General features: G+C 38.4%; 5 protein-coding genes across 5 annotated transcripts; all 5 read left to right on the forward strand.

Annotated features, from left to right (window-relative positions):
• The first annotated feature begins 1274 nt into the window (after positions 1-1274).
• On the forward strand, positions 1275-2216 carry LOC138201683 (olfactory receptor 51E1-like). The gene has a single exon (XM_069155298.1). The coding sequence runs from the start codon at positions 1290-1292 to the stop codon at positions 2214-2216; it is 927 nt and encodes a 308-aa protein (XP_069011399.1). The 5' UTR covers positions 1275-1289.
• A 3556-nt stretch (positions 2217-5772) lies between these two features.
• On the forward strand, positions 5773-6714 carry LOC138201684 (olfactory receptor 6Y1-like). Its single transcript, XM_069155300.1, has one exon. The coding sequence runs from the start codon at positions 5788-5790 to the stop codon at positions 6712-6714; it is 927 nt and encodes a 308-aa protein (XP_069011401.1). The 5' UTR covers positions 5773-5787.
• Positions 6715-12352: 5638 nt separating this feature from the next.
• Positions 12353-13294, forward strand: LOC138201685 (olfactory receptor 51E1-like). Its single transcript, XM_069155301.1, has one exon. The coding sequence runs from the start codon at positions 12368-12370 to the stop codon at positions 13292-13294; it is 927 nt and encodes a 308-aa protein (XP_069011402.1). The 5' UTR covers positions 12353-12367.
• Positions 13295-18373: 5079 nt separating this feature from the next.
• On the forward strand, positions 18374-19315 carry LOC138201686 (olfactory receptor 51E1-like). Its single transcript, XM_069155302.1, has one exon. The coding sequence runs from the start codon at positions 18389-18391 to the stop codon at positions 19313-19315; it is 927 nt and encodes a 308-aa protein (XP_069011403.1). The 5' UTR covers positions 18374-18388.
• Positions 19316-26874: 7559 nt separating this feature from the next.
• LOC138201687 (olfactory receptor 11A1-like) lies at positions 26875-27816 on the forward strand. Its single transcript, XM_069155303.1, has one exon. It carries the CDS (start codon positions 26890-26892, stop codon positions 27814-27816), a length of 927 nt encoding a protein of 308 aa, XP_069011404.1. The 5' UTR covers positions 26875-26889.
• The last annotated feature ends 157 nt before the right edge of the window (positions 27817-27973 follow it).

A 27973-nucleotide genomic window follows, 5' to 3' on the forward strand; every position in this document is an offset into this window, starting at 1 on the left:
TGTGCTTTTTGAATTTTTAATAGATTTGCAAACATTTCAAAAAAGATAGTTTTTGTTATCATGGTGGGGTAGTGTGTAGAATTTTTAGGAAAAAAAATGATTTAATCCAATTTGGAATAAGGCTGTAACATAACAAAATGTGGAAAAAGTGAAGCGCTGTGAATACCTACAGGATGCACTGTATATGTTTTTGGAAGTGAGCCCACAGATTAATATCTTTTTTTTTTTCTTCAATGCCCCATGAGGGCCCAAAGATCACGAGCATTTAAATATTGGTTTTTGGCCTTGTTCCTTACGTACAGAGATTTTTCAGGATTCTTGGAATCTTTTAATGATTATTTGTACTGTAGATGATGAAACCCCCAAAATTATTTACAATTTTACGTTGAGGAACATTATTATTAAATTGATACACTATTTGCTCACGTAGTGCTTCATGAGTGGTGAAAGATGCTCTTTTAATTGCCAATCATCTAACTTCAGTTAATCAGTATTTTTTTTTAAATGATTTTTTTTTTAGCATTACACAACTTTTCCAGTAATTTTCTACCAACTTTTTGAAACATGTTGCTCACGTCAAATTGAAAGATATGCTTTTTATAAAACAATAAATTTGTTTAAAATTTCTCAGTATCAACATTGATGTGTTATCTTTAGTTTATTTTAATTATATCGGTTCATATGATTTGCAAATCAATGTATTCTGTTAATATTTATATTTTATATAGCGTCCCAACTTTTGTGGAAAGAGGATTGTAATATATTGATCAGCTATATAATAATAATAATAATAATAATAATATTAATAATAATAATAATAATAATATTAATAATAATAAACATTATTTGTACAGCACATTTCATACAAATAATGCAGTTCAATGTGTTTTACAGGAGAAGGCAAAAGCAAAAATATAATAGGATAATATAGCAATGTAATGCAACAAATTAACATTCTGGTTAATTATGATTTGTAAAATGGATGGGAAAAGAGTTCATGTGGATGAACGAATAATCAAGTTTTAATGTTGTTTTTGTCACGCTGATGGAAAGTTTAATGAGATCCTTTGAGGATAAAGATATCTCATAAAAACTTCCCTCACTTTCTCATTTCCACAGATGATCAAGCAGTCAAGGTAATGATAAGGTCAGATATCTGGAAATCAATAAGACAATTTAATGTAATTCTTTTGAGGCAGTCTTAACATCTACACTCGTTTTCTTATTTTGATTCATATACTTTTGTTGTTACCATTTCAATCATAATTATTTAATTACTAACTATTGAAATGAATGATGAATTAAATGTGACATACATAACTCTTGGTGGGTATGTAGAAGTGGACAAATACAGATATCTTTATTTTTTAATTATGTGTGCATTGTATGTTTTAATAATTTTCAGTAATTCTATCATTGTGTACCTGATCTGGGCTCACCAAAACCTCCATGAGCCGATGTACATTTTCATTGCAGCTTTGTCAGTAAACTCTATTCTGTTCAGCACTAATATCTACCCGAAGCTGTTGGTTGACTTTTTATCTGAAAAACAGATCATATCTTATCAAGCGTGTCTTTTTCAGTATTTTATGTTTTATACTTTAGGTGGTTCAGATTTCTTACTGTTGGTAGCCATGGCCTTTGATAGATATGTTTCTATATGTAAACCTCTGCAATATCCAACTATCATGAGAAAAACAACTGTTAATACATTACTACTGTTAGCTTGGTTTCTGCCTGCCGTGCAGATTGCAGTGCCAACTGGATTAAGTGCTGACAAAAAACTCTGTGACTTCACTTTGAAAGGGATTTTTTGCAACAATTCAATCTTTAAACTTCACTGTGTCATGTCAAAAGCAATATATGTATATGGTTTGGTTGTGTTGCTAAATCTTGGACTTCTCCCTGTGCTTTTCATACTTTTTACTTACACAAAGATCATTATAATATCCTACTGCAGCGGTAGAGATGTCAGGAAAAAAGCTGCAGAGACCTGTTTACCTCACCTGTTGGTTTTAATCTGCTTCTTCTGTTTGATTATATATGATATCAGTATAGCTCGAATAGAATTTGATTTTCCAAAAAGTGTGCGTTTAATAATGACTTTACAAGTGGTTCTGTATAATCCTCTTTTTAATCCAATTATATATGGTCTAAAAATGAAGGAAATCTCTAAACACCTCAAAAAGCTTTTCCATCACGTCAAACTAAGCTAAATAAGGCTGATTTCTTCTGTGCTAGTTACACAGAGATGTGATTTACTTTGAAGAAATGTGGGATATTTGTTTTATTGAATAATACAGATGAAATACTGTCTTTAGCTTAATTAATATAAGGATTAATTTGCCATGTCGATTCTAAATAATGATTTGTGCCACAAAGTTTTGCTTGATCTGATACTTGTGATCATATTCAGTGGTACAATAATAATGAAGTTTACAACAGTTTTAGCAGGTGTCAACATTTTAAATACAGGATATGTCATCAGTATAAGGTGCACCATCTTTGATACGTAATATTACAAATCTAAATCGCTTTAAATGAGAGCATACAAATGTATATTAATAATTTTGTTGCACTGAAGTCCTTATATTTGTAATATGTGCATTTTAAGTTTTTTTTAACGATGACTGTTTGTTTATCAGTGTGTGGTCGCTTGGACTGTAACTTCTAACATTTCATAATAAGTTTTGTTGTAAGTTTTGGTAAGAAAAATATAAAATAAAATTCAAAGCAAATAAACTGACAATGTTGTTGTGTGAAAATGATCTGTTTATTTTGCATGAACAGTTAACTGTCATAAGCTGATCTTTGTCTCCAGCACATACACATAATAGAATAAACACATAGTATGAGGCAGTACAACCCATGTCTAACAGGGCAACCAGCTTTCAGAGAAAACACAGTTCAACCGCCTTTTTCTGCATCACTCAGGACTTGGAACAGATCAGGGGCCTCATTTCTAACCGTTGCGTACGCACACAACAGGGCCTGAAAAAGGCGTACGACACTCCCCACGCAAAAGTCAGGATTTATAAAAACAAACTTGATGGTAAATAGTGCACACCTGTAAACAAACTCTGACCATCGGGGAAAATTAGCAACACAGACGGTGAGGTGGTGAATTGAAGCCAGATTGCAGAAATGAAATTGTCAGGATCCCTGTCTGACCCTGTGTGTTTTGACCTCTGTTTCTCCAGATCTCCTTTCCTCATGTGTGCTGTTGTTCCCCTGTGTATTTGTTGTTGTTTGCCATGTGTTTTGTGTTTTGTTCTGTGTCCTCCTCTCCCCACCTCCAGTCACCTCCCATGGCTGCTCCCCTCATCAGCCTGCAAAGCTGCAGACAATCCTGCTGATGACCAGCTGCAGGTTGACACACCGGTTCCTCATCACTCTAATCACCTCCCGACACGATATCAACCCTGGTCCTGCAGTCCTGAGGTGTCGGTTCATACTGTCAGCTACATCCACTCACCCTTAACTCGTCCCCAGTGCTAACAGCGTCTTGTCCTGTCCTGTCCTGTCCTCTTGCTGTGGACTACCTCTACCCTGCCTGCTACCCTGTGTCGGACCTTGGAAACCACACAGTGGACCTGTTCCTGCGCTTCGTAGGACCTCTGGAGCTGCCTGCCTGCCTGCCTGCCTGCGTATCTACGGCCCCACCTGATCCTGCCCGGACCAGAACTGAGTGCGTGGCTGCACCAGCTGGCCCCGCTCCACGGTCAGAGTTCGTTGGACTTTTCCTCCCGACTCAGGAAGAGGAGAGAGAGCGGAGAAGAGACATTAGGCCTGGCCACCAGTAAATAAAAACAGTTTCTGTACCTGAACTTGATTCTGTGTCTGCATTTGGGTCCAGTCCTGCCACACCACATCACAGAAATGTGAAGGACAACTTGATATTTATAAATGTTGCGTACGCACACAACAGGGCCTGAAAAATGTCTAATATTTGGCACTGACTTTTATTTGGACTCAAAGATGAACTAAATACAATTTGGTGGTCAAAGGTAACTGTGACATAACAACATTTTGTGTCCATAACTTGGTAATTTGAAATATCTAATCTAATAATATAATTATTGCTCTTTCCTGTTTATTATTACACCAAAACTGAGGGGCAGTAGGTGAGATTGTGACTATATTTCGCATTTATGACAGATACTAAATTAGTTATATTACCCTGGGGATGTCCATTTAGAAACTATGGTGATCGTATGGATCTGAACCATCCACTTTTAAAATGTAAAGCTTCTTTACAGCATCCTCTATATTAGTTTGGACACATATGCATATAAACTACAACTTGACTGGTTAGCGGAAGCATGCAACCACTCTGCAGTAATTCTAATTTCCTATCCATTTTAATTTGCTTTCTTAATTCTTTATCCTTCTGACCACAAGACAGTTTTCCACTTTCCCTCGGTCAATCTTAACTAAGCACGGGTGCAGAGAAAGCAGCTGAGTTTCTAGATCATTTTCATATTTAGGTTTCTTCTTGGCATGTCAGGGTCTTTCTCCTCTTTAGCTCAGAGAACGTGGCGTCAAAGAATCCCAAAAATAATTTCAAATTTTGGTTCATCACACCAAAACACAGCTTTCCACTTTGCCTCAGTCCATCTTAAATGAGCTCAGCCCCAGAGAAGGAAGAACATTTCTGGATCATGTACATAAAGTATATGTTTTTGGAAGTGAGGCCATGCAGTGATTTCCACGAAGATTCATATCTTTTTTTCTTTTTTTGTATGCGATGCCCCATGAGGGCCGAAAAATCAATGTTGGTTTTCGGCCTTGTCCATTACGTACAGAGATTTTTCAGGATTCTTGGATTATTTTAATGATTATTTGTACTGTAGATGATGAAACCCCCAAAATTCTTTGCAATTTTATGTTGAGGAACATTATTATTAAATTGATGCACTATTTGCTCACATAGTGCTTCATGAGTGGTGAAAGATGCTCTTTAAATTGCCAATCATGTTACTTCAGTTAATCAGTAATTTTTTTTTTTTAATTATTATTTAGCATTACACAACTTTTACACTAATTTTCTATCAACTTTTTGAAACATGTTGCTCACGTCAAATTGAAAGATATGCTTTTTATAAAACAATAAATTTGTTTAAAATTTCTCAGTATCAACATTGATGTGTTATCTTTTGTCTATTTTAATTATATAGGTTTATATGATTTGAAAATCATTGTATTCTGTTAATATTTATATTTTATATAGCGTCCCAACTTTTGTGGAAAGAGGGTTGTAATATATTGATTAGCTATATGATAATAATAATAATAATAATAATAATAATAATAATAATAATAATAATAATAATAAACATTATTTTTACAGCACATTTCAAACAAACAATGCAGTTCAATGTGCTTTACAGGAGAAGGCAAAAGCAAAAATATAATAGGATAATATAGCAACGTAATGCAACAAATTAACATTCTGGTTAATTATGATTTGTAAAATGGATGGGAAAAGAGTTCATGTGGATGAACGAATCATTAAGTTTTAATGTTGTTTTTGTCACGCTGATGGAAAGTTTAATGAGATCCTTTGAGGATAAAGATATCTCATAAAAACTTCCCTCACTTTCTCATTTCCACAGATGATCAAGCAGTCAAGGTAATGATAAGGTCAGATATCTGGAAATCAATAAGACAATTTAATGTAATTCTTCCGAGGCAGTCTTAACATCTACACTCGTTTTCTTATTTTGATTCATATACTTTTGTTGTTACCATTTCAATCATAATTATTTAATTACTAACAATATTGAAATGAATGATGAATTAAATGTGACATACATAACTCTTGGTGGGTATGTAGAAGTGGACAAATACAGATATCTTTATTTTTTAATTATGTGTGCATTGTATGTTTTAATAATTTTCAGTAATTCTATCATTGTGTACCTGATCTGGGCTCACCAAAACCTCCATGAGCCGATGTACATTTTCATTGCAGCTTTGTCAGTAAACTCTATTCTGTTCAGCACTAATATCTACCCGAAGCTGTTGGTTGACTTTTTATCTGAAAAACAGATCATATCTTATCAAGCGTGTCTTTTTCAGTATTGTATGTTTTATACTTTAGCTGGTTCAGATTTCTTACTGTTGGTAGCCATGGCCTTTGATAGATATGTTTCTATATGTAAACCTCTGCAATATCCAACTATCATGAGAAAAACAACTGTTAATACATTACTACTGTTAGCTTGGTTTCTGCCTGCCATGCAGGCTGCAGTGTCAACTGGATTAAGTGCTGAAAAAAAACTCTGTGACTTCACTTTGAAAGGGATTTTTTGCAACAATTCAATCTTAAAACTTCACTGTGTCATGTCAAAAGCAATATATGTATATGGATTGGTTGTGTTGCTAAATCTTGGACTTCTCCCTGTGCTTTTCATACTTTTTACTTACACAAAGATCATTATAATATCCTACCGCAGCGGTAGAGATGTCAGGAAAAAAGCTGTAGAGACCTGTTTACCTCACCTGTTGGTTTTAATCTGCTTCTCCTGTTTGATTATATATGATATCAGTATAGCTCGAATAGAATTTGATTTTCCAAAAAGTGTGCGTTTAATAATGACTTTACAAGTGGTTCTGTATAATCCTCTTTTTAATCCAATTATATATGGTCTAAAAATGAAGGAAATCTCTAAACACCTCAAAAAGCTTTTCCGTTGTGTCAAACTAAGCTAAATAAGAATGATTTCTTCTGTGCTAGTTACACAGAGATGTGATTTAGTCTGAGGAAATATGGGATATTTGTTTTATTGAATGATACATATGAAATACTATCTTTAGCTTAATTAATATAAGGATTAATTTGCCACGTCGATTCGCCGTAATAATTTTCCCACAAAGTTTTGCTTGATCTGTTACTTGTGATCATATTCAGTGGTACAATAATAATGAAGTTTACAATAGTTTTAGCAGGTGTCAACATTTTAAATACAGAATATGTCAACAGTATAAGGTGCACCATCTTTGATACGTAATATTACAAATCTAAATAGCTTTGAATGAGAGAATACAAATGAATATTAATAATTTTGTTGTACTGAAGTCCTTATATTTGTAATATGTGCATTTTAAGTTTTTTAATGATGACTGTTTGTTTATCAGTGTGTGGTCGCTTGGACTGTAACTTCTAACATTTCATAATACGTTTTGTTGTAAGTTTTGATAAGAAAAAAATAAAATAAAATTCATAGCAAATAAACCAACAATGTTGTTGTGTTAAAATGATCTGTTTATTTTGCATGAACAGTTAACTGTCATAAGCTGATCTTTGTCTCCAGCACATACACATAATAGAATAAACACATAGTATGAGGCAGTACAACCCATGTCTAACAGGGCAACCAGCTTTCAGAGAAAACACAGTTCAACCGCCTTTTTCTGCATCACTCAGGACTTGGAACAGATCAGGGGCCTCATTTCTAACCGTTGCGTACGCACACAACAGGGCCTGAAAAAGGTGTACGACACTCCCCACGCAAAAGTCAGGATTTATAAAACCAAACTTGATGGTAAATAGTGCACACCTGTAAACAAACTCTGACCATCGGGGATAATTAGCAACACAGACGGTGAGGTGGTGAATTGAAGCCAGATTGTAGAAATGAAATGTGACAGACAACTTGATACGTATAACGAAGCCTCTCACATTTAATTTCACTTCATATCACATCTTATTTGGACATGGGTCCACTTTATCATTATCATTCTAAACAGCAGGCTCATTTTTGCTCGTGATCTATAAATATTCTATAAACAAATTTGAACTGTACATGATAAAAGCAAATCTATATCTCAGATTTAATTGTGCTCATTATATCATACATGCTGTCACTCCACCACGTTCATTTTCACTGCATTTACATTGTAAACTATCATCATCCTTTGTAAAAATCCAAGATAACATCAAACAGCATTAGGTTAAAGAACAGCAGAACAGAGGGTCAGTTTTTAATGTTTTTTTCTCATATTGTGCACACATAGTTTAATGCAGTTGTTGTGTGTAAAAGTGTTTCCACTGCGCTCTCAGATGCACAGAATGCAGCGTCATGGAGACATCATGGTGGAATTTCTATCACTGCAGGCGGGATATGAGGCGGATGTACATGCGCACATTTCCACTTGCATTGTGATTCATGAAGTGAACATTGCGTGCAGGTATGCGTGGGCACGGTTTAAAAAATCAGTTCTCTGCACATATCTCTGTTAACTTGTCTTCACTGCTTTCGTCTTGACAGCTCCAGACAAATGGGTGTCCTTACATGGAGACACAGGGTTATGTCAGTATGCTAATTGCAGAGCGTGGACACGCGCCTGTCAATTTAGAATGATTTTGATTCACTAACAAATGTACGGAGCCCCTTAAAGGGTCACGGGGAGGATTTTTTTCAGGACTACTTTTGCGTGGCCTTACAAAGGCTACTACAAAGGTTACTGTCTTGGTGGTTCAGAATTTTGACGGTTGGAAAAACGTCAGGCAAAAAGCTGCACAGACCTGTGTACCTCACCTGCTCATTTTAATCAGCTTTTCGTGTTTGTGTTCATTTGATATAGTTTTGGCTCGAGTGGAAATAGATTTTTCTCAAAGTGCATATTTAACATTGACTTTACAGATAGTAACATGTCACCCTCTCTTTAATCCAATTATATATGGTCTAAAAATGAAAGAAATATATAAACACGTCAAGTCAAGAGGCTGTTCTGTTGGATATAAATTCATTTCTTTAGTAACATAAATTCAAAGATGATTTTTCTTTCGTGTAAAAATGTGTTTGTGTGACTAAATATACTTTAAAGCCTAATTTCATCTTTAACAATGCATTAAAGATACTACAAAATATGATTAATTCTTTAGTTATGGCGATAGTAAGTACATTTTGTAACACAGTACTGTCACATTCTTTTCAATTGCTGTTATACAACAGTATTGTGTTATGAATGTATACAGTTTATGTATTCTACATACTGCACATGCTAAAAATGCTTTTTATGAGTGAAAGGTCAAAATTTTCAGCTTGCTTCTTTCAAGTGTTTGTGTTTTACTCTTTCGGTTCTTCTGAAATGTTCACTGTTTGCAGTCATGGCCTATGACAGCTATGTATCTATATGTAAACCTTTGCAATATCCAACTATCATGAGAATAAAACACAGTCTGTGGTTTTCTGGTTTCAGCTTAGATTCTGCCCCCTGCTGAAATTGCAGCGCAAATTATAATGAATGCTAAAAAAAAAAATGTGTCTTCACCTCAAAAGGAATCTTTTGCAACAACACAGTTTTCAAAGTTCAATGTGTTCAGTCAAGGGATGAAATGATACAAGACATGATCATACTGGTTAATGTTACAATTCTGCCACTGGTTAGATTTTGGCAATCAAAAGGTCAAAGCTAAAGGTCACTACAACCACACGTCTTTCCCCGATCTTGTGAATGCAATATCTCAAAAATGCCTTGAGGGGCATTCTTCAACTTTGTCATAAATGTTCACTTGGATGCAGAGATGATCTATATAGATTTTGATAATCAAAGGTGAAAACAATCTCCCGGAAATGCCTTGAGAAAATTTCTTCAAACATTCATTTGGACTCAAAGATGAACTGATGAGATTTTGGTGGTCAAAAGGACAAGGTCACGTGAGTTCACATTTATTTCCCATTGTGAATGCGATATCTCAGAAACCTCTTCAGGGAATCACTTCAAATATGGTACAAACATTCATTTAGACTCAAAGATAGTGTTTAGATTTTGGGGGTCAAAGGTCAAGGTCACTGTCACCTCACATTGACCCATGCTGGTGAACGATGTCTGAAGAATGCCTTAAAGGAATTTCTTCAAATGTGGCACAAACATTCACTTAGATTCAAGGATTAAGTGAGTAGTAATTATAGTCGTCTTCAAAATGTCAATGCAACCTCACATCCGTCATATCTGTCATTACTATTTTTGACATTTATTTGGACTCAAAGACAAACTAATTATAATCGGTGGTCAAAGGTAACTTTGAACTCCCAAAAACTTGTGTCCATGACTTGGTAATTTGACATATCTAATACAATAACATGATTATTGCTCTTTCCTGTTCATTATTACACCAAAACTGAGGGGCAGTAGGTGAGATTGTGACTATATTTCACATTTATGACAGATACTAAATTAGTTATATTACCCTGGGGATGTCCATTTAGAAACTATGGTGATCGTATGGATCTGAACCATCCACTTTTAAAATATAAGCTTCTTTACAGCATCCTCTATATTAGTTTGGACACATATGCATATAAACTACAACTTGACTGGTTAGCGGAAGCATGCAGCCACTCTGCAGTAATTCTAATTTCCTATCCATTTTAATTTGCTTTCTCAATTTTTTTATCCTTCTGACCACAAAACAGTTTTCCACTTTCCCTCGGTCAATCTTAACTCAGCACAGGTGCAGAGAAAGCAGCTGAGTTTCTAGATCATTTTCATATTTAGGCTTCTTCTTGGCATGTCAGGGTCTTTCTCCTCTTTAGCTCAGAGAACGTGGCGTCAAAGAATTCCAAAAATAATTTCAAATTTTGGTTCATCACACCAAAACACGGCTTTCCACTTTGCCTCAGTCCATCTTAAATGAGCTCAGCCCCAGAGAAGGAAGAACATTTCTGGATCTTTCTAGATTTAATTGGACTCCAATCAAGTTGTAGAAACAGTGAATCCGGAAAGTAATCACAGCGCTTCACTTTTTCCATATTTTGGCCACTGTGCTCATTGGGACCTTCAATGCTGCAGACATGTTTCTGTACCCTTCCCCAGATCTGAGCATCGATACAATCCTGTCTCGGAGGTCTACAGACAATTACTTGGACTTCATGTCTTGGTTTGTGCTCTGACATGCACTGTCAACTGTGGGATCTTATATAGACGGTGTGTGTCTTTCCAAATCATGTCCAATACAATGAATTTACCAGGTGGACTCCAATCAAATTGTAGAAACATCTCAAAGATGATCAGTGGAAACAGGATGCACTTAAGATCAATGTTGAGTGTCATGACAAAGGCTGTGAATACTTATGTACATGTGCTTTTTGAATTTTTAATAGATTTGCAAACATTTCAAAAAAGATAGTTTTTGTTATCATGGTGGGGTAGTGTGTAGAATTTTTAGGAAAAAAAATGATTTAATCCAATTTGGAATAAGGCTGTAACATAACAAAATGTGGAAAAAGTGAAGCGCTGTGAATACCTACAGGATGCACTGTATATGTTTTTGGAAGTGAGCCCACAGATTAATATCTTTTTTTTTTTCTTCAATGCCCCATGAGGGCCCAAAGATCACGAGCATTTAAATATTGGTTTTCGGCCTTGTTCCTTACTTACAGAGATTTTTCAGGATTCTTGAAATCTTTTAATGATATTTTATACCATAGATGATGAAACACCCAAAATTCTTTGCAATTTTATGTTGAGGAACATTATTATAAAATTGATACACTATTTGCTCATGTAGTGCTTCATGAGTGGTGAAAGATGCTCTTTTAATTGCCAATCATCTAACTTCAGTTAATCAGTATTTTTTTTTAAATGATTTTTTTTTTAGCATTACACAACTTTTCCAGTAATTTTCTACCAACTTTTTGAAACATGTTGCTCACGTCAAATTGAAAGATATGCTTTTTATAAAACAATAAATTTGTTTAAAATTTCTCAGTATCAACATTGATGTGTTATCTTTAGTCTATTTTAATTATATCGGTTTATATGATTTGCAAATCAATGTATTCTGTTAATATTTATATTTTATATAGTGTCCCAACTTTTGTGGAAAGAGGATTGTAATATATTGATCAGCTATATAATAATAATAATAATAATAATAATATTAATAATAATATTAATAATAATAAACATTATTTGTACAGCACATTTCATACAAATAATGCAGTTCAATGTGCTTTACAGGAGAAGGCAAAAGCAAAAATATAATAGGATAATATAGCAATGTAATACAACAAATTAACATTCTGGTTGATTATGATTTGTAAAATGGATGGGAAAAGAGTTCATGTGGATGAACGAATAATCAAGTTTTAATGTTGTTTTTGTCACGCTGATGGAAAGTTTAATGAGATCCTTTGAGGATAAAGATATCTCATAAAAACTTCCCTCACTTTCTCATTTCCACAGATGATCAAGCAGTCAAGGTAATGATAAGGTCAGATATCTGGAAATCAATTAGACAATTTAATGTAATTCTTTCGAGGCAGTCTTAACATCTACACTCGTTTTCTTATTTTGATTCATATAATTTTGTTGTTACAATTTCAATCATAATTATTTAATTACTAATAATATTGAAATGAATGATGAATTAAATGTGACATACATAACTCTTGGTGGGTATGTAGAAGTGGACAAATACAGATATCTTTATTTTTTAATTATGTGTGCATTGTATGTTTTAATAATTTTCAGTAATTCTATCATTGTGTACCTGATCTGGGCTCACCAAAACCTCCATGAGCCGATGTACATTTTCATTGCAGCTTTGTCAGTAAACTCTATTCTGTTCAGCACTAATATCTACCCGAAGCTGTTGGTTGACTTTTTATCTGAAAAACAGATTATATCTTATCAAGCGTGTCTTTTTCAGTATTGTATGTTTTATGGTTTAGCTGGTTCAGATTTCTTACTGTTGGTAGCCATGGCCTTTGATAGATATGTTTCTATATGTAAACCTCTGCAATATCCAACTATCATGAGAAAAACAACTGTTAATACATTACTACTGTTAGCTTGGTTTCTGCCTGCCATGCAGATTGCAGTGCCACCTGGATTAAGTGCTGACAAAAAACTCTGTGACTTCACTTTGAAAGGGATTTTTTGCAACAATTCAATCTTAAAACTTCACTGTTTCATGTCAAAAGCAATATATGTATTTGGTTTGGTTGTGTTGCTAAATCTTACAGTTCTCCCTGTGCTTTTCATACTTTTTACTTACACAAAGATCATTATAATATCCTACCGCAGCAGTAGAGATGTCAGGAAAAAAGCTGCAGAGACCTGTTTACCTCACCTGTTGGTTTTAATCTGCTTCTTCTGTTTGATTATATATGATATCAGTATAGCTCGAATAGAATTTGATTTTCCAAAAAGTGTGCGTTTAATAATGACTTTACAAGTGGTTCTGTATAATCCTCTTTTTAATCCAATTATATATGGTCTAAAAATGAAGGAAATCTCTAAACACCTCAAAAAGCTTTTCCATCACGTCAAACTAAGCTAAATAAGAATGATTTCTTCTGTGCTAGTTACACAGAGATGTGATTTTCTTGGAGGAAATGTGGGATATTTGTTTTATTGAATGATACAGATGAAATACTATCTTTAGCTTAATTAATATAAGGATTAATTTGCCACGTCGATTCTCCATAATGATTTGTGCCACAAAGTTTTGCTTGATCTGTTACTTGTGATCATATTCAGTGGTACAATAATAATGAAGTTTACAATAGTTTTAGCAGGTGTCAACATTTTAAATGCAGACTATGTCATCAGTATAAGGTGCACCATCTTTGATACATAATATTAAAAATCTAAATGGCCTTGAATGAGAGAATACAAATGTATATTAATAATTTTGTTGCACTGAAGTCCTTATATTTGTAATATGTGCATTTTAAGTTTTTTTTTAGCGATGACTGTTTGTTTATCAGTGTGTGGTCGCTTGGACTGTAACTTCTAACATTTCATAATAAGTTTTGTTGTAAGTTTTGGTAAGAAAAAAATAAAATAAAATTCAAAGCAAATAAACCAATAATGTTGTTGTGTTAAAATGATCTGTTTATTTTGCATGAACAGTTAACTGTCATAAGCTGATCTTTGTCTCCAGCACATACACATAATAGAATAAACACATAGTATGAGGCAGTACAACCCATGTCTAACAGGGCAACCAGCTTTCAGAGAAAACACAGTTCAACCGCCTTTTTCTGCATCACTCAGGACTTGGAACAGATCAGGGGCCTCATTTCTAACCGTTGCGTACGCACACAACAGGGCCTGAAAAAGGCGTACGACACTCCCCACGCAAAAGTCAGGATTTATAAAAACAAACTTGATGGTAAATAGTGCACACCTGTAAACAAACTCTGACCATCGGGGAAAATTAGCAACACAGACGGTGAGGTGGTGAATTGAAGCCAGATTGTAGAAATGAAATGTGACAGACATCTTGATACGTATAAAGAAGCCTCTCACATTTAATTTCACTTCATATCACATCTTATTTGGACATGGGTCCACTTTATCATTATCATTCTAACCAGCAGGCTCATTTTTGCTCGTGATCTATAAATATTCTATAAACAAATTTGAACTGTACATGATAAAAGCAAATCTATATCTCAGATTTAATTGTGCTCATTATATCAGACGTGCTGTCACTCCACCACGTTCATTTTCACCACATTTACATTGTAAACTATCATCATCCTTTGTAAAAATCCAAGATAACATCAAACAGCATTAGGTTAAAGAACTGTAGAACAGAGGGTCAGTTTTTAATATTTTTTTTCTCATTGTGCACTGATACACACTGCTCAAAAAAATAAAGGGACCGTAACTTTTCCACTTTTCTGGTGGCTCTTCTACTTTTTTCCTTCTTTGTAATGGAGAGCTACGCACAACGGATTGGGGCCATTGTTTACTCTCGTGATCAGCTGATCGCGCTGGGTAGGCCTCTACTGCTGCTGCCCGGAGCGAGGCCTGAAATCCCGGACGAACTTCGGAGAAGACGTCGGGGTTGCAGAGCTGGAGCTAAGCTGAAGGTGAAGAGGATGAGATATAAACCATCGGTACCAGAGATCTTGATGGGGAACGTGAGGTCGTTGGCCAACAAGACGGACGAGGTATGCGCGCTGGTAAAGACCCAGAGAGAGTACCGGGAGTGCAGCATCATGTGTTTCACCGAGACGTGGCTGCACTCACATTTCCCGGACCACAGCGCAGCCGTACCCGGCTTCAGGACTGTTCGGGCGGACAGAGACGTTGTTCGGAGCGGCAAGAAGAAAGGTGGAGGGATTGCAGGCTACGTGAACGAGAGGTGGTGCAATCCCGACCACGTGTGTGTGAAGGAACGTTTCTGTAGCCCGGACATTGAACTTCTAGCCGTGGGGATGCGCCCGTATTATTTGCAGAGTGAGTTCTCGTCCACCATCGTTATCATTGTGTACGTTCCTCCATCAGCTGACGTAGAGGCAGCAGTAGACACCATCTACTCCACTGTGTCTAAACTGCAGACTAAGCATCCCGGTGCATTTTTGGCAGTTACTGGAGACTTTAACCAGCCTGGATAAAGAACTGCCAACTTTGCACCAGTATGTTAACTGCCCCACCCGGGACAATAAAACTCTGGACTTACTGTATGCTAATGCCATGGATGCATTCAGTGCAACTGCCCTTCCCCCCCTTGGTAGGTCGGATCACAACCTGGTCCTGCTGACTCTCAAGGATGTTCCTCTGGTGCAGAGGCAGCCTGTGACCACCAGGACTGTGAGGAGGTGGACACAGGAGGCTAAAGACGCCCTGCAGGACTGCTTTGAGTCCACGGACTGGAATGTGCTGTTTGGACCACATGGGGAGGACATCAACAGCATGAAAGACTGTATCACAGAATACATTAAATTCTGTGAACACACCACCGTACCATCCCGGACTGGACACTGCTTCCCCAACAACAAGCCGTGGATCACCAGTGACCTGAAAGTTCTTCTTAACAAGAAGAAAGCAGCATTCAGGTCTGGGGACAGGGAGGAGCTCAGGAGAGTGCAGCGCCACCTGAAGGAGAAAATGAGAGAGTGCAAGGACTCCTACAGCAGGAAGCTGGAGGCCAAACTCCAGCAGAACAACGTGAGGGAGGTGTGGACCGTTATGAAGGAGATTACTGGGTTGAAGGGGAGAGAGAGACAACCAGGGGGAACCTGGAGAGGAACAACCAGGGGGAACCTGGAGAGGAACAAGCAGGGGGAACCACGAGAGGAACAATCAGGGGGAACCTGGAGAGGAACAACAAGGGGGAACCACGAGAGGAACAATGAGCTAAACTGTTTCTTCAACAGGTTTAGTTCACCACCCTCATCTGTCTCCTCCACACCTCACACCTCCCAAACACCTCTGCTGCCTCCCCCCCTACCTCCCTCTGCGCCCCCTGTTGAACTGCACAGAGCCCTCAATCTCAAAGGGCTCTTCCTCCATCGACACCTCCCCCCCTCTCCTCCCCACACACACACCCCACACCCCTCTCACCCCCCTCTCTGTGACGACTGGACATGTTAGGAAACAGCTGGAGAGACTCCACCAGCGCAAGGCTGCAGGACCTGACAGCATCAGCCCAGGGGTCCTGAAGACCTGCGCCGTCCAGCTGGCTGAGGTCCTACAACACCTCTTCAACCTGAGCCTGAAGCAGGAGGAGGTCCCGGTGCTGTGGAAGACGTCCTGCCTGGTTCCAGTCCCTAAGAAGACGACTCCATCCGGCCTCAATGACTATGGACCGGTTGCCCTCACATCTCAGGTGATGAAGGTGCTGGAGAGGCTGGTCTAGGCCCACCTCAGGCCGCTGGTGAAATCTTCTCTGGACCCTCTGCAATTTGAGTACCAGCCTCATGTGGGAGTGGACGACGCCATCATCTACCTGCTGCAACGAGCTCAGTCTCACCTGGATGGAACCGGTGACTCTGTGAGAATCACTTTCTTTGATTTCTCCAGTGCATTCAACACCATCCAACACTGCTGCTGAGTGAGAAGCTGCGGGTGGTGGGGGTGGACACGTCCACCGTCTCCTGGATCACTGACTACCTGACAGGCAGACCACAGTTTGTCCGTCTGGACAGTGTGCTGTCTGATACGGTGGTCAGTGGTATTGGAGCTCCTCAGGGAACTGTTTTGTCTCCCTTCCTGTTCACCTTATACACAACTGACTTCCAGTACAACTCAGAGTCAAGACATCTGCAGAAGTTCTCGGATGACTCTGCAGTGGTAGGATGTATAAGGGATGGACGGGAGGACGAGTACAGGGCAGTAGTGGAGGACTTTGTGGAGTGGGTGGGAAGGAATCTCCTGCTCCTGAACGTGGCCAAGACCAGAGAGATGGTGGTCGACTTCAGGAGGAAGACGACGTCTCCACAACCGCTGAGAGTTCTGGGAGAGGAGGTGGACATGGTTGAGGAGTACAAGTACCTGGTGTCTCCATGACAACAGACTGAACTGGAAGACCAACATCAACGCTGTCTACAAGAAGGTGATGAGTTGACTCTTTTTCTTGAGGAAACTTCGATCCTTCAATGTGTGCAGCGAGATGTTGGAGATGTTCTACCATCTGTTGTGGCCAGTGCATTGTACTTCTCTGTGGTCTGCTGGGGGAGCAGCATTGGAGCCGGTGACACCAACAGACTTAACAAACTGGTTAAGAAGGCCGGCTTCATCATCGGCTACAAACTGGACAGTCTGGAAAAGGTGGTGGAGAGGAGGACGCTGAACAAACTATTGTCCATATTGGATAATCCTGACCACCCTCTCCACCACCTGCTGCAGGGACAGCGGAGCACTTTCTCCAAAAGACTCCTCCAGCTCCGCTGTCACAAGGACAGATACAGGAGATCATTCCTGCCCACTGCAATAAGACTGTACAATAACTCACCTCTGGCAAAATCCATCACAGTACAATAACACTGTTGATTGTGTTTCTTGGTTTGTTTGTACATAATATATATAGATATATAATGTAATGTATATACTGTGCATTTTATATTTTATATTTTGTACTACTATTTACTGCTATTTTATTGCTTTTCTACTATTAGATTCTATTTTCTTATTTTATTCTATTATTTCTATATCTTATTGCTTCTGTATGCTGCTGTAGCGAAAAAAAAATTCCCCTCGGGGATTAATAAAGTAAATACCAACCTACCTACCTATCTTTACTGGAGAAGGCAAAACCAAAAATATAATAGGATAATATAGCAATGTAATGCAACAAATTAACATTCTGGTTGATTATGATTTGTAAAATTGATGGGAAAAGAGTTCATGTGGATGAACGAATAATCAAGTTTTAATGTTGTTTTTGTCACGCTGATGGAAAGTTTAATGAGATCCTTTGAGGATAAAGATATCTCATAAAAACTTCCCTCACTTTCTCATTTCCACAGATGATCAAGCAGTCAAGGTAATGATAAGGTCAGATATCTGGAAATCAATTAGACAATTTAATGTAATTCTTTCGAGGCAGTCTTAACATCTACACTCGTTTTCTTATTTTGATTAATATACTTTTGTTGTTACCATTTCAATCATAATTATTTAATTACTAACTATTGAAATGAATGATGAATTAAATGTGACATACATAACTCTTGGTGGGTATGTAGAAGTGGGCAAATACAGATATCTTTATTTTTTAATTATGTGTGCATTGTATGTTTTAATAATTTTCAGTAATTCTATCATTGTGTACCTGATCTGGGCTCACCAAAACCTCCATGAGCCGATGTACATTTTCATTGCAGCTTTGTCAGTAAACTCTATTCTGTTCAGCACTAATATCTACCCGAAGCTGTTGGTTGACTTTTTATCTGAAAAACAGATCATATCTTATCAAGCGTGTCTTTTTCAGTCTTTTATGTTTTATGGTTTAGCTGGTTCAGAGATGTTACTGTTGGTAGACATGGCCTTTGATAGATATGTTTCTATATGTAAACCTCTGCAATATCCAACTATCATGAGAAAAACAACTGTTAATACATTACTACTGTTAGCTTGGTTTCTGCCTGCCATGCAGATTGCAGTGCCACCTGGATTAAGTGCTGACAAAAAACTCTGTGACTTCACTTTGAAAGGGATTTTTTGCAACAATTCAGTCTTAAAACTTCACTGTGTCATGTCAAAAGCAATTTATGTATATGGTTTGATTGCTTTGCTAAATCTCACGATTCTCCCTGTGCTTTTCATACTTTTTACTTACACAAAGATCATTATAATATCCTACCGCAGCGGTAGAGATGTCAGGAAAAAAGCTGCAGAGACCTGTTTACCTCACCTGTTGGTTTTAATCTGCTTCTTCTGTTTGGTTACATATGATGTCAGTATATCTCGAATAGAATTTGATTTTCCAAAAAGTGTGCGTTTAATAATGACTTTACAAGTGGTTCTGTATAATCCTCTTTTTAATCCAATTATATATGGTCTAAAAATGAAGGAAATCTCTAAACACCTCAAAAAGCTTTTCCGTGGTGTCAAACTAAGCTAAATAAGGATGATTTCTTCTGTGCTAGTTACACAGAGATGTGATTTACTTGGAGGAAATATGTGATATTTGTTTCATTGAATAATACAGATGAAATACTGTCTTTAGCTTAATTAATATAAGGATTAATGTGCCACGTCGATTCTCCATAATGATTTGTGCCACAAAGTTTTGCTTAATCTGTTACTTGTGATCATATTCAGTGGTACAACAATAATGAAGTTTACAATAGTTTTAGCAGGTGTCAACATTTTAAATACCGAATATGTCATCAGTATAAGGTGCACCATCTTTGATACGTTATATTAAAAATCTAAATCACTTTGAATGAGAGCATACAAATGTATATTAATCATTTTGTTGTACTGAAGTTCTTATATTTGTAATATGTGCATTTTAAGTTTTTTAACAAGGAGTGTTTGTTTATCAGTGTGTGGTCACTTCGACTGTAACTTCTAACATTTCATAATAAGTTTTGTTGTAAGTTTTGGTAAGAAAAAAACAATAAAATAAAATTCAAAGCAAATAAACCAATAATGTTGTTGTGTTAAAATGATCTGTTTATTTTGCATGAACAGTTAACTGTCATAAGCTGATCTTTGTCTCCAGCACATACACATAATAGAATAAACACATAGTATGAGGCAGTACAACCCATGTCTAACAGGGCAACCAGCTTTCAGAGAAAACACAGTTCAACCGCCTTTTTCTGCATCACTCAGGACTTGGAAATGATCAGGGGCCTCATTTCTAACCGTTGCGTACGCACACAACAGGGCCTGAAAAAGGCGTACGACACTCCCCACGCAAAAGTCAGGATTTATAAAAACAAACTTGATGGTAAATAGTGCACACCTGTAAACAAACTCCGACCATCGGGGATAATTAGCAACACAGACGGTGAGGTGGTGAATTGAAGCCAGATTGTAGAAATGAAATGTGACAGACATCTTGATACGTATAAAGAAGCCTCTCGCATTTAATTTCACTTCATATCACATCTTATTTGGACATGGGTCCACTTTATCATTATCATTCTAACCAGCAGGCTTATTTTTGCTCGTGATCTATAAATATTCTATAAACAAATTTGAACTGTACATGATAAAAGCAAATCTATATCTCAGATTTAATTGTGCTCATTATATCAGACGTGCTGTCACTCCACCACGTTCATTTTCACCGCATTTACATTGTAAACTATCATCATCCTTTGTAAAAATCCAAGATAACATCAAACAGCATTAGGTTAAAGAACTGTAGAACAGAGGGTCAGTCTTTAATGTTTTTTCTCATATTGTGCACTGATACACACTGCTCAAAAAAATGTAGGGAACACGAAAACAACACAATGTAACTCCAAGTCAATCACACTTCTGGGAAATCAACCTGTCCAGTTAGGAAGCAACACTGACTGTGAATCAACTTCACCTGTTGTTGTGCAAATGGAACAGACAACATGTGGAAATGAGGCAATTATCAAGACAACCCTATAAAGGAACGGTTCTGCAGGTGGTGACCACAGACCATTTCTCTGTCCTCATCCTGTCTGGATAATTTTTGGTCACTTTTGCATTTTGCCAGTGTCCTCACCACTAGAGGTAGCATGAGGTGTCTCCAACCCACAGAAGTTGATCAGGTAGTGCAGCTCATCCAGGATGGCACATCAATGCACGCTGTGGCAAGAAGGTTTGCTGTGTCTGTCAGCACAGTGTCAAGAGGACAGAGGACATACCAGGAGACAGGCCGGTCCACCAGGAGACGTGGAGGGGGCCGTAGGAGGACAACAACCCAGCAGCAGGACTGCTATCTGCTCCTTTGTGCAAGGAGGAACAGGAGGAGCGCTGCCAGAGCCCTACAAAATGACCTCCAGCAGGCCACTAATGTGCATGTTTCTGCTCAAACTGTCAGAAACAGACTCCATGAGGGCGGTACGAGGGCCCGACGTCCACAAGTGGGGTCTGTGCTTACAGCCAACACCATGCAGGGTGATCGGACTTTGCCAGAGAACACCAAGATTGGCAGCTTCTCCGTCGGTGCCCTGTGATCTTCACGGATGAGAGCAGGTTCACACTGAGCACATGTGACAGACGTGACGGAGTCTGGAGACGCCGTGGAGAACGTTCTGCTGCCTGCAACGTCCTCCAGCGGGACCGGTTTGGCGGTGGGTCAGCGACGGTCTGGGGAGGCATTTCTTTAGAGTACCGCACAGCCCTCCATGTGCTAGCCAGAGGTACCCTGACTGCCATTAGGTCCCGGGATGAGATCCTCAGACCCATTGAAGACCATATGCTGGTGCAGTGGGCCCTGGGTTCCTTCTGATGCAGGACAATGCTCGGCCTCATGTGGCTGGAGTGTGTCATCAGTTCCTGCATGATGAAGGCATCGATGCTACGGACCGGCCCGCACGTTCCCCAGACCTGAATCCAATCCAGCACATCTGGGACATTGTGTCTCGTTCCGTCCACCGACACCACGTCCACCGCAGACTGTCCAGGAGTTGACTGATGCTTTGATCCAGGTCTGGGAGGAGATCCCTCAGGAGAACATCCGTGGTCTCATCAGGAGCATGCCCAGGCGTTGTAGGGAGTGATACAGGCACGTGGAGGACACACACACTACTGAGACTCATTTGAACTTGTCTTGAGGAATTTCCACAGAAGTTGGATCAACCTGTGATCTGATTTTTTCCACTTTTATTTTCAGTATGATTCTGAATCCAGACCTCCATGAGATAATGATTTTGATTTCCATTGATCATTCTTGTTATTTTGTTCTCAACACATTCCACTATGTAATGAATAAAGATTTTCAACTGGAATATTTCATTCATTGAGATCCAGGATGTGTTGTTTAAGTGTTCCCTTTATTATTTTGAGCAGTGTATATCCGATCATCATTGCTGCTCTCCTGTGGGGGAACGAGTGGCCAAAATGATCTATACTCATCCATTCAGATAATATCGCTGTTGTTGACATCATTAAAGATGCTGTAAAGCAAATTCCATGATTTGCTTCTCAGTACATTATATACATGTGAAATGAGTTGCTGAAAGCATCTACAAAGCTAGAAAACTATGTCACACTGAAATGTGGAGTTAGACCGTTGAACAGTTTCTCATCTGTCTTCAGCTCAGGTTTTTTTAGGCGGGGCTAAAAGCCAACCTATCTACGTCACAACAACCTATCTACGTCACAACAACCTATCTACGTCACAACAACCTATCTACGTCACAACAACCTATCTACATCACTACAACCTATCTACGTCACAACAACCTATCTACATCACTACAACCTATCTACGTCAGATGACAGACGGTTTCTATAACCTTCTGCATGGCTCCTCCTCTCACACGGTGAAACACTATAAAAGCCTGCAGCTCATTTACATAAGAGGTCGTCCCACTGGACTTCAGTTCTACTCCTGCTGTAGTCAGATAGTTATTGTACATCAGCTAACTGCTACAGGACGTCTCCCTCCACCTGCAAGTGAATCTTTGCTGGAAGCAAGAACCTCCAAAGCAGCGCTGCATCGTTGTTTAAATGTCCTACTGATGAAGAAAGGAAAAAGAGGAGGATTGATTTCATGAAGAGCTAAAGGAGACTTTAGGATTAACACCAACAGACGCCTCTTCAGGGACCATTTCACGACAGATAGTTTAATCTTGGACCGGAGACGGACGGAGTTCAAGGACACACCGCTCCTCCTGCAGCAGCGTGGAGCCGATCCGAGCTTCACCCTCCGGTCGCACTGGCACCGTCCCCTGCCGCCAGCAGTCCACCACTCAGTGGAAGTTCTGTGTGCTTGTTATAATTAGACTTGATAACTTTTCCACAGTAACTCTGCTATATTTAGTCCACGGTGCAAACTGCTAACGTGATTTTACTCGTTGTAGAATAACTTTATTTTGGTGAAATTGGTTCTTTTCTATTGAGCTCGTAGCCGAGCAGAGTTCAGAGGAAAATGCTCCGATAACAACAGATTGTTTTATGTTAGATGGACATCTAGCTCTGATAAGGAACTATAAAATATGTAACTCTGTGTTTTACATGTCGGGGTGATGGTGAACATGGACCAGAGGAGATCTAGACCTCCTGATTAATGAGGGTTGTTGTTGTTGTACTCCGGTGTAACGTTACAATCACCGACCCGCTCAGTTAAATATACCGGTACCGGTCCGGATAAACGAGCCCAACTACCTGTGCAGGAGGCTGCAGAGAGGAGGTAGAGGTGGAGGAGGTGGAGGAGGAGGAGGAGGGACATCAGTGAAAGAGAAAGACTTTCAGCTCCATCTGAACAGGTTCAAATTTCGAATTGACGTGATGTAATGAATTGATGTGATGTAATGCAGCGTTGTTCATGTTGCAGTCGTTACAGAACTAAATCAACTCCTCCACTCTTATTATCTCCACTGTTGTAATGCAGGTGCATTAGAAGTAGTTGGAGACTCACTGTCTTCTGTCTCTGGTGTCCAGTTTGACTCCTGTTACAGCTCAGGGGGACAAGCTGGATTTATATGCATCTGTATGTTTCACTCATTGGACAAATAAATTCTGATTCTATTCTGTTTTCATAAAGCAGGCTGCTCCGTCCACCAGAGAGACAGAGGACCAGTGGGACATCATGCATAAAGTCACCGAGAGGTTGGATGTCAGACGGACCACTTAGTGGGGAAAAGAACTTCAGCCACAGGACTGTCATACAGGACACTGAACACCTTACAGGGAGGGGGCGGAGCTTCAGCTCCTTCAGGACACGCCCCCTCAGTCTCAGAGCAGAAGACTGATGATTTTCTCACAATTTCAAAGGCTAATTTAAAAAAACGTGTCTGTATTTTTTTTCATTCAAATTTGGATGGGTAGTTAACAACCCATAACTGTGTGGTGTGATGAACTTAAAACTCATTTTCATTTCTACTTCACAGCATCTTTAACAAAGGCAGAAACTCTACCACGATCTTGCCCTTCATACGCTGTTTCACGTGGCAGTCGGTCACTCATCAATTCATTGAGTTAAACATGTTCCCGGCCATCATAACTCCATCGCAGACTCCCTGTCTCGCTTCTCCTTCCAGATCTTCAGAACCTTAGCTCCAGATGCGGAGGAGAATCCAACCCCATTACCACCATTTTCAGACACGATATTCCTGATCTGAAACCGACCATCGCAGAACTCATCTCTTTGTTTCAATGAACCATCATCATCAGCTTAACCCCCAGCACTCTTTCTACTTACTGGACGGCCTGGAACTCTTTCCGCTCCTTCTATACCACGTTTAACCTTCAGTTCCCTTCCTTCGACGTGGCCTCCGTATGCAGCTTCATCTCCTGTGCCCATTCGACTCTTCACATCAAGATACCCACCACTAAGGTTTACCTTAGCGGTATCAATTTCTTCTCAAAATTACTCACTGGCTCCCCTTCAACGCTCTCCCAGTTGTCTTTACTTATTAAAGGCCTTCAGCACCAAACACCTCCACCGACTCCTCGCCTTCTTCCGCTAACCACCGATCTTATTTCTCGCTGCATTGTCACCCTACGCTCTAATCGCTTTTCCGCCCACCTAGCGTGCACCCTGCAATCCATGTTTCTACTTACTTTTTATGGTTTCTTGCGATGCTCAGAATTCGCATCTTCTTCAGCCAACTTTAACCCTAGTCTCCACCCCTGCATATTCAACCTTTATCCTATCTCCGAGGATTGTTTAGCCTGTTTGCTCAAACAGAGCAAAACAAACCAGATAAGTAACCCAGTCCCCATATTTGATTTTAAACTAAATTCACATCTGAGCCTCTATGAACCTCTCATACACTATCTGCTGCTCAGGAAAATGCAGCAAACCTCCTCCCATGAACCGTTGTTCATCACTGAAACAGGCCACGTCGCCAATCGATCCTGGTTCCTTTCACACTTCAGGGAAGTCCTAATCACCTCTGGGATTAATCCTGACTCTTTCTCTGGCCACTCCTTCAGTGTCGGAGCAGCCACCACTGTGTCAAGCAGAGGAGTCCCAGACCACCTCATCAAGGTCATGGGCTGCTGGTCTTCCCAAGCCTTCCAACTTTACACTCGCCACAGCTTTGACGACCTGCGCTAAGGGCAGGCAGCCTTGCTTTCTTAGGAGGGCTTCTTTTGGGGATCTGCAAACCCCGGGAGCTGCAGTGGATCCTCAACTAAGCCTTACACAAACCGCTAAACTCTCACCTTGGCTTAATCTCCCTCAACCATTCCTCAACGCTACAAATAATCAATGAAGGTTTGCACTCGGCTCCTGAGACGGGGTCCTAGCTAGTGAATATAATGTTCATAATTGCTGCCAGTGTCATGATTGGTCATTATTGGGACTAACCATTCAGTATACGTCCTGTGATATTGGCTAATACCTCAGTTGTACTATAGACCAATAAATACGTTGTTATTATAATTATTATTCATACAAAGTAGGTTGTAATATCAGCACTATGTTGGAGACAGTACAGAGGTCAGCTGTGATTTCAAAACTGGACTGGCTGAAAACATTTTGTTGTACAGAGAAATGATGGCTATCATCAGAAAGGTCAAGTTATGCTGTTTATTTAGATATCCAATATGTTATGAGGTGATCGGGACTTTGGGAATCAATCAATTAAGAGTAGCGAGATGGATGTAGCGCTTCATGCAGAGTAACAACAACACAATGATATTTTATACCGTCGATGATGAAATCCTCAAATTCTTTGCAATTTTATGTTGAGGAACATTATTATTAAATTGATGCACTATTTGCTCACGTAGTGCTTCATGAGTGGTGAAAGATGCTCTTTTAATTGGCAATCATGTTACTTCAGTTAATCAGTATTTTTCTTCAATTATTTTTTAGCATTAAACAACTTTTCCCGTCATTTGCGCCCAACTTTTTTGAAACATGTTGTTGACATCAAATTCAAAAACATGTTTTTTTTATAAAACAATACATCTGTTTTAAATTTCTCAGTATCAACATTGAAGTGTTATCTTTAGTCTATTTTAATTACATGGGTTTATATGATTTGCAAATCATTGTATTCTGTTAATATTTATATTTTATATAGCGTCCCAACTTTTGTGGAAACAGCGTTGTAATATATTGATCAGCTACATAATAATAAAGATTATTTGTACAGCACATTTCATACAAATAATGCAGTTCAATGTGCTTTACAGGAGAAGGCAAAAGCAAAAATATAATAGGATAATATAGCAACGTAATACAACAAATTAACATTCTGGTTAATTATGATTTGTAAAATGGATGGGAAAAGAGTTCATGTGGATGAATGAATCATCAAGTTTTAATGTTGTTTTTGTCACGCTGATGGAAAGTTTAATGAGATCCTTTGAGGATAAAGATATCTCATAAAAACGTCCCTCACTTTCTCATTTCCACAGATGATCAAGCAGTCAACGAATGATCAGGTCAGATATCTGGAAATCAATAAGACAATTTAATGTAATTCTTTTGAGGCAGTCTTAACATCTACACTCGTTTCTTATTTTGATTCATATACTTTTGTTGTTACCATTTCAATCATAATTATTTAATTACTAACTATTGAAATGAATGATGAATTAAATGTGACATACATAACTCTTGGTGGGTATGTAGAAGTGGGCAAATACAGATATCTTTATTTTTTAATTATGTGTGCATTGTATGTTTTAATAATTTTCAGTAATTCTATCATTGTGTACCTGATCTGGGCTCACCAAAACCTCCATGAGCCGATGTACATTTTCATTGCAGCTTTGTCAGTAAACTCTATTCTGTTCAGCACTAATATCTACCCGAAGCTGTTGGTTGACTTTTTATCTGAAAAACAGATCATATCTTATCAAGCGTGTCTTTTTCAGTATTTTATGTTTTATACTTTAGGTGGTTCAGATTTCTTACTGTTGGTAGCCATGGCCTTTGATAGATATGTTTCTATATGTAAACCTCTGCAATATCCAACTATCATGAGAAAAACAACTGTTAATACATTACTACTGTTAGCTTGGTTTCTGCCTGCCATGCAGATTGCAGTGCTAACTGGATTAAGTGCTGAAAAAAAACTCTGTGACTTCACTTTGAAAGGGATTTTTTGCAACAATTCAGTCTTTAAACTTCACTGTGTCATGTCAAAAGCAATATATGTATTTGGTTTGGTTGTGTTGCTAAATTTTGGACTTCTCCCTGTGCTTTTCATACTTTTTACTTACACAAAGATCATTATAATATCCTACCGCAGCGGTAGAGATGTCAGGAAAAAAGCTGCAGAGACCTGTTTACCTCACCTGTTGGTTTTAATCTGCTTCTTCTGTTTGGTTACATATGATATCAGTATAGCTCGAATAGAATTTGATTTTCCAAAAAGTGTGCGTTTAATAATGACTTTACAAGTGGTTCTGTATAATCCTCTTTTTAATCCAATTATATATGGTCTAAAAATGAAGGAAATCTCTAAACACCTTAAAAAGCTTTTCCGTGGTGTCAAACTAAGCTAAATAAGAATGATTTCTTCTGTGCTAGATACACAGAGATGTGATTTAGTCTGAGGAAATATGTGCTATTTGTTTTATTGAATGATACAGATGAAATACTATCTTTAGCTTAATTAACATGAGGATTAATTTGCCACGTCGATTCTCCATAATGATTTGT

This window comes from Embiotoca jacksoni, unplaced genomic scaffold (genome assembly GCF_022577435.1).
Source record: "Embiotoca jacksoni isolate LCO1_2020_lvr unplaced genomic scaffold, fEmbJac1.0.p SCAF_2, whole genome shotgun sequence".
Taxonomy (NCBI): Eukaryota; Metazoa; Chordata; class Actinopteri; family Embiotocidae; genus Embiotoca; species Embiotoca jacksoni.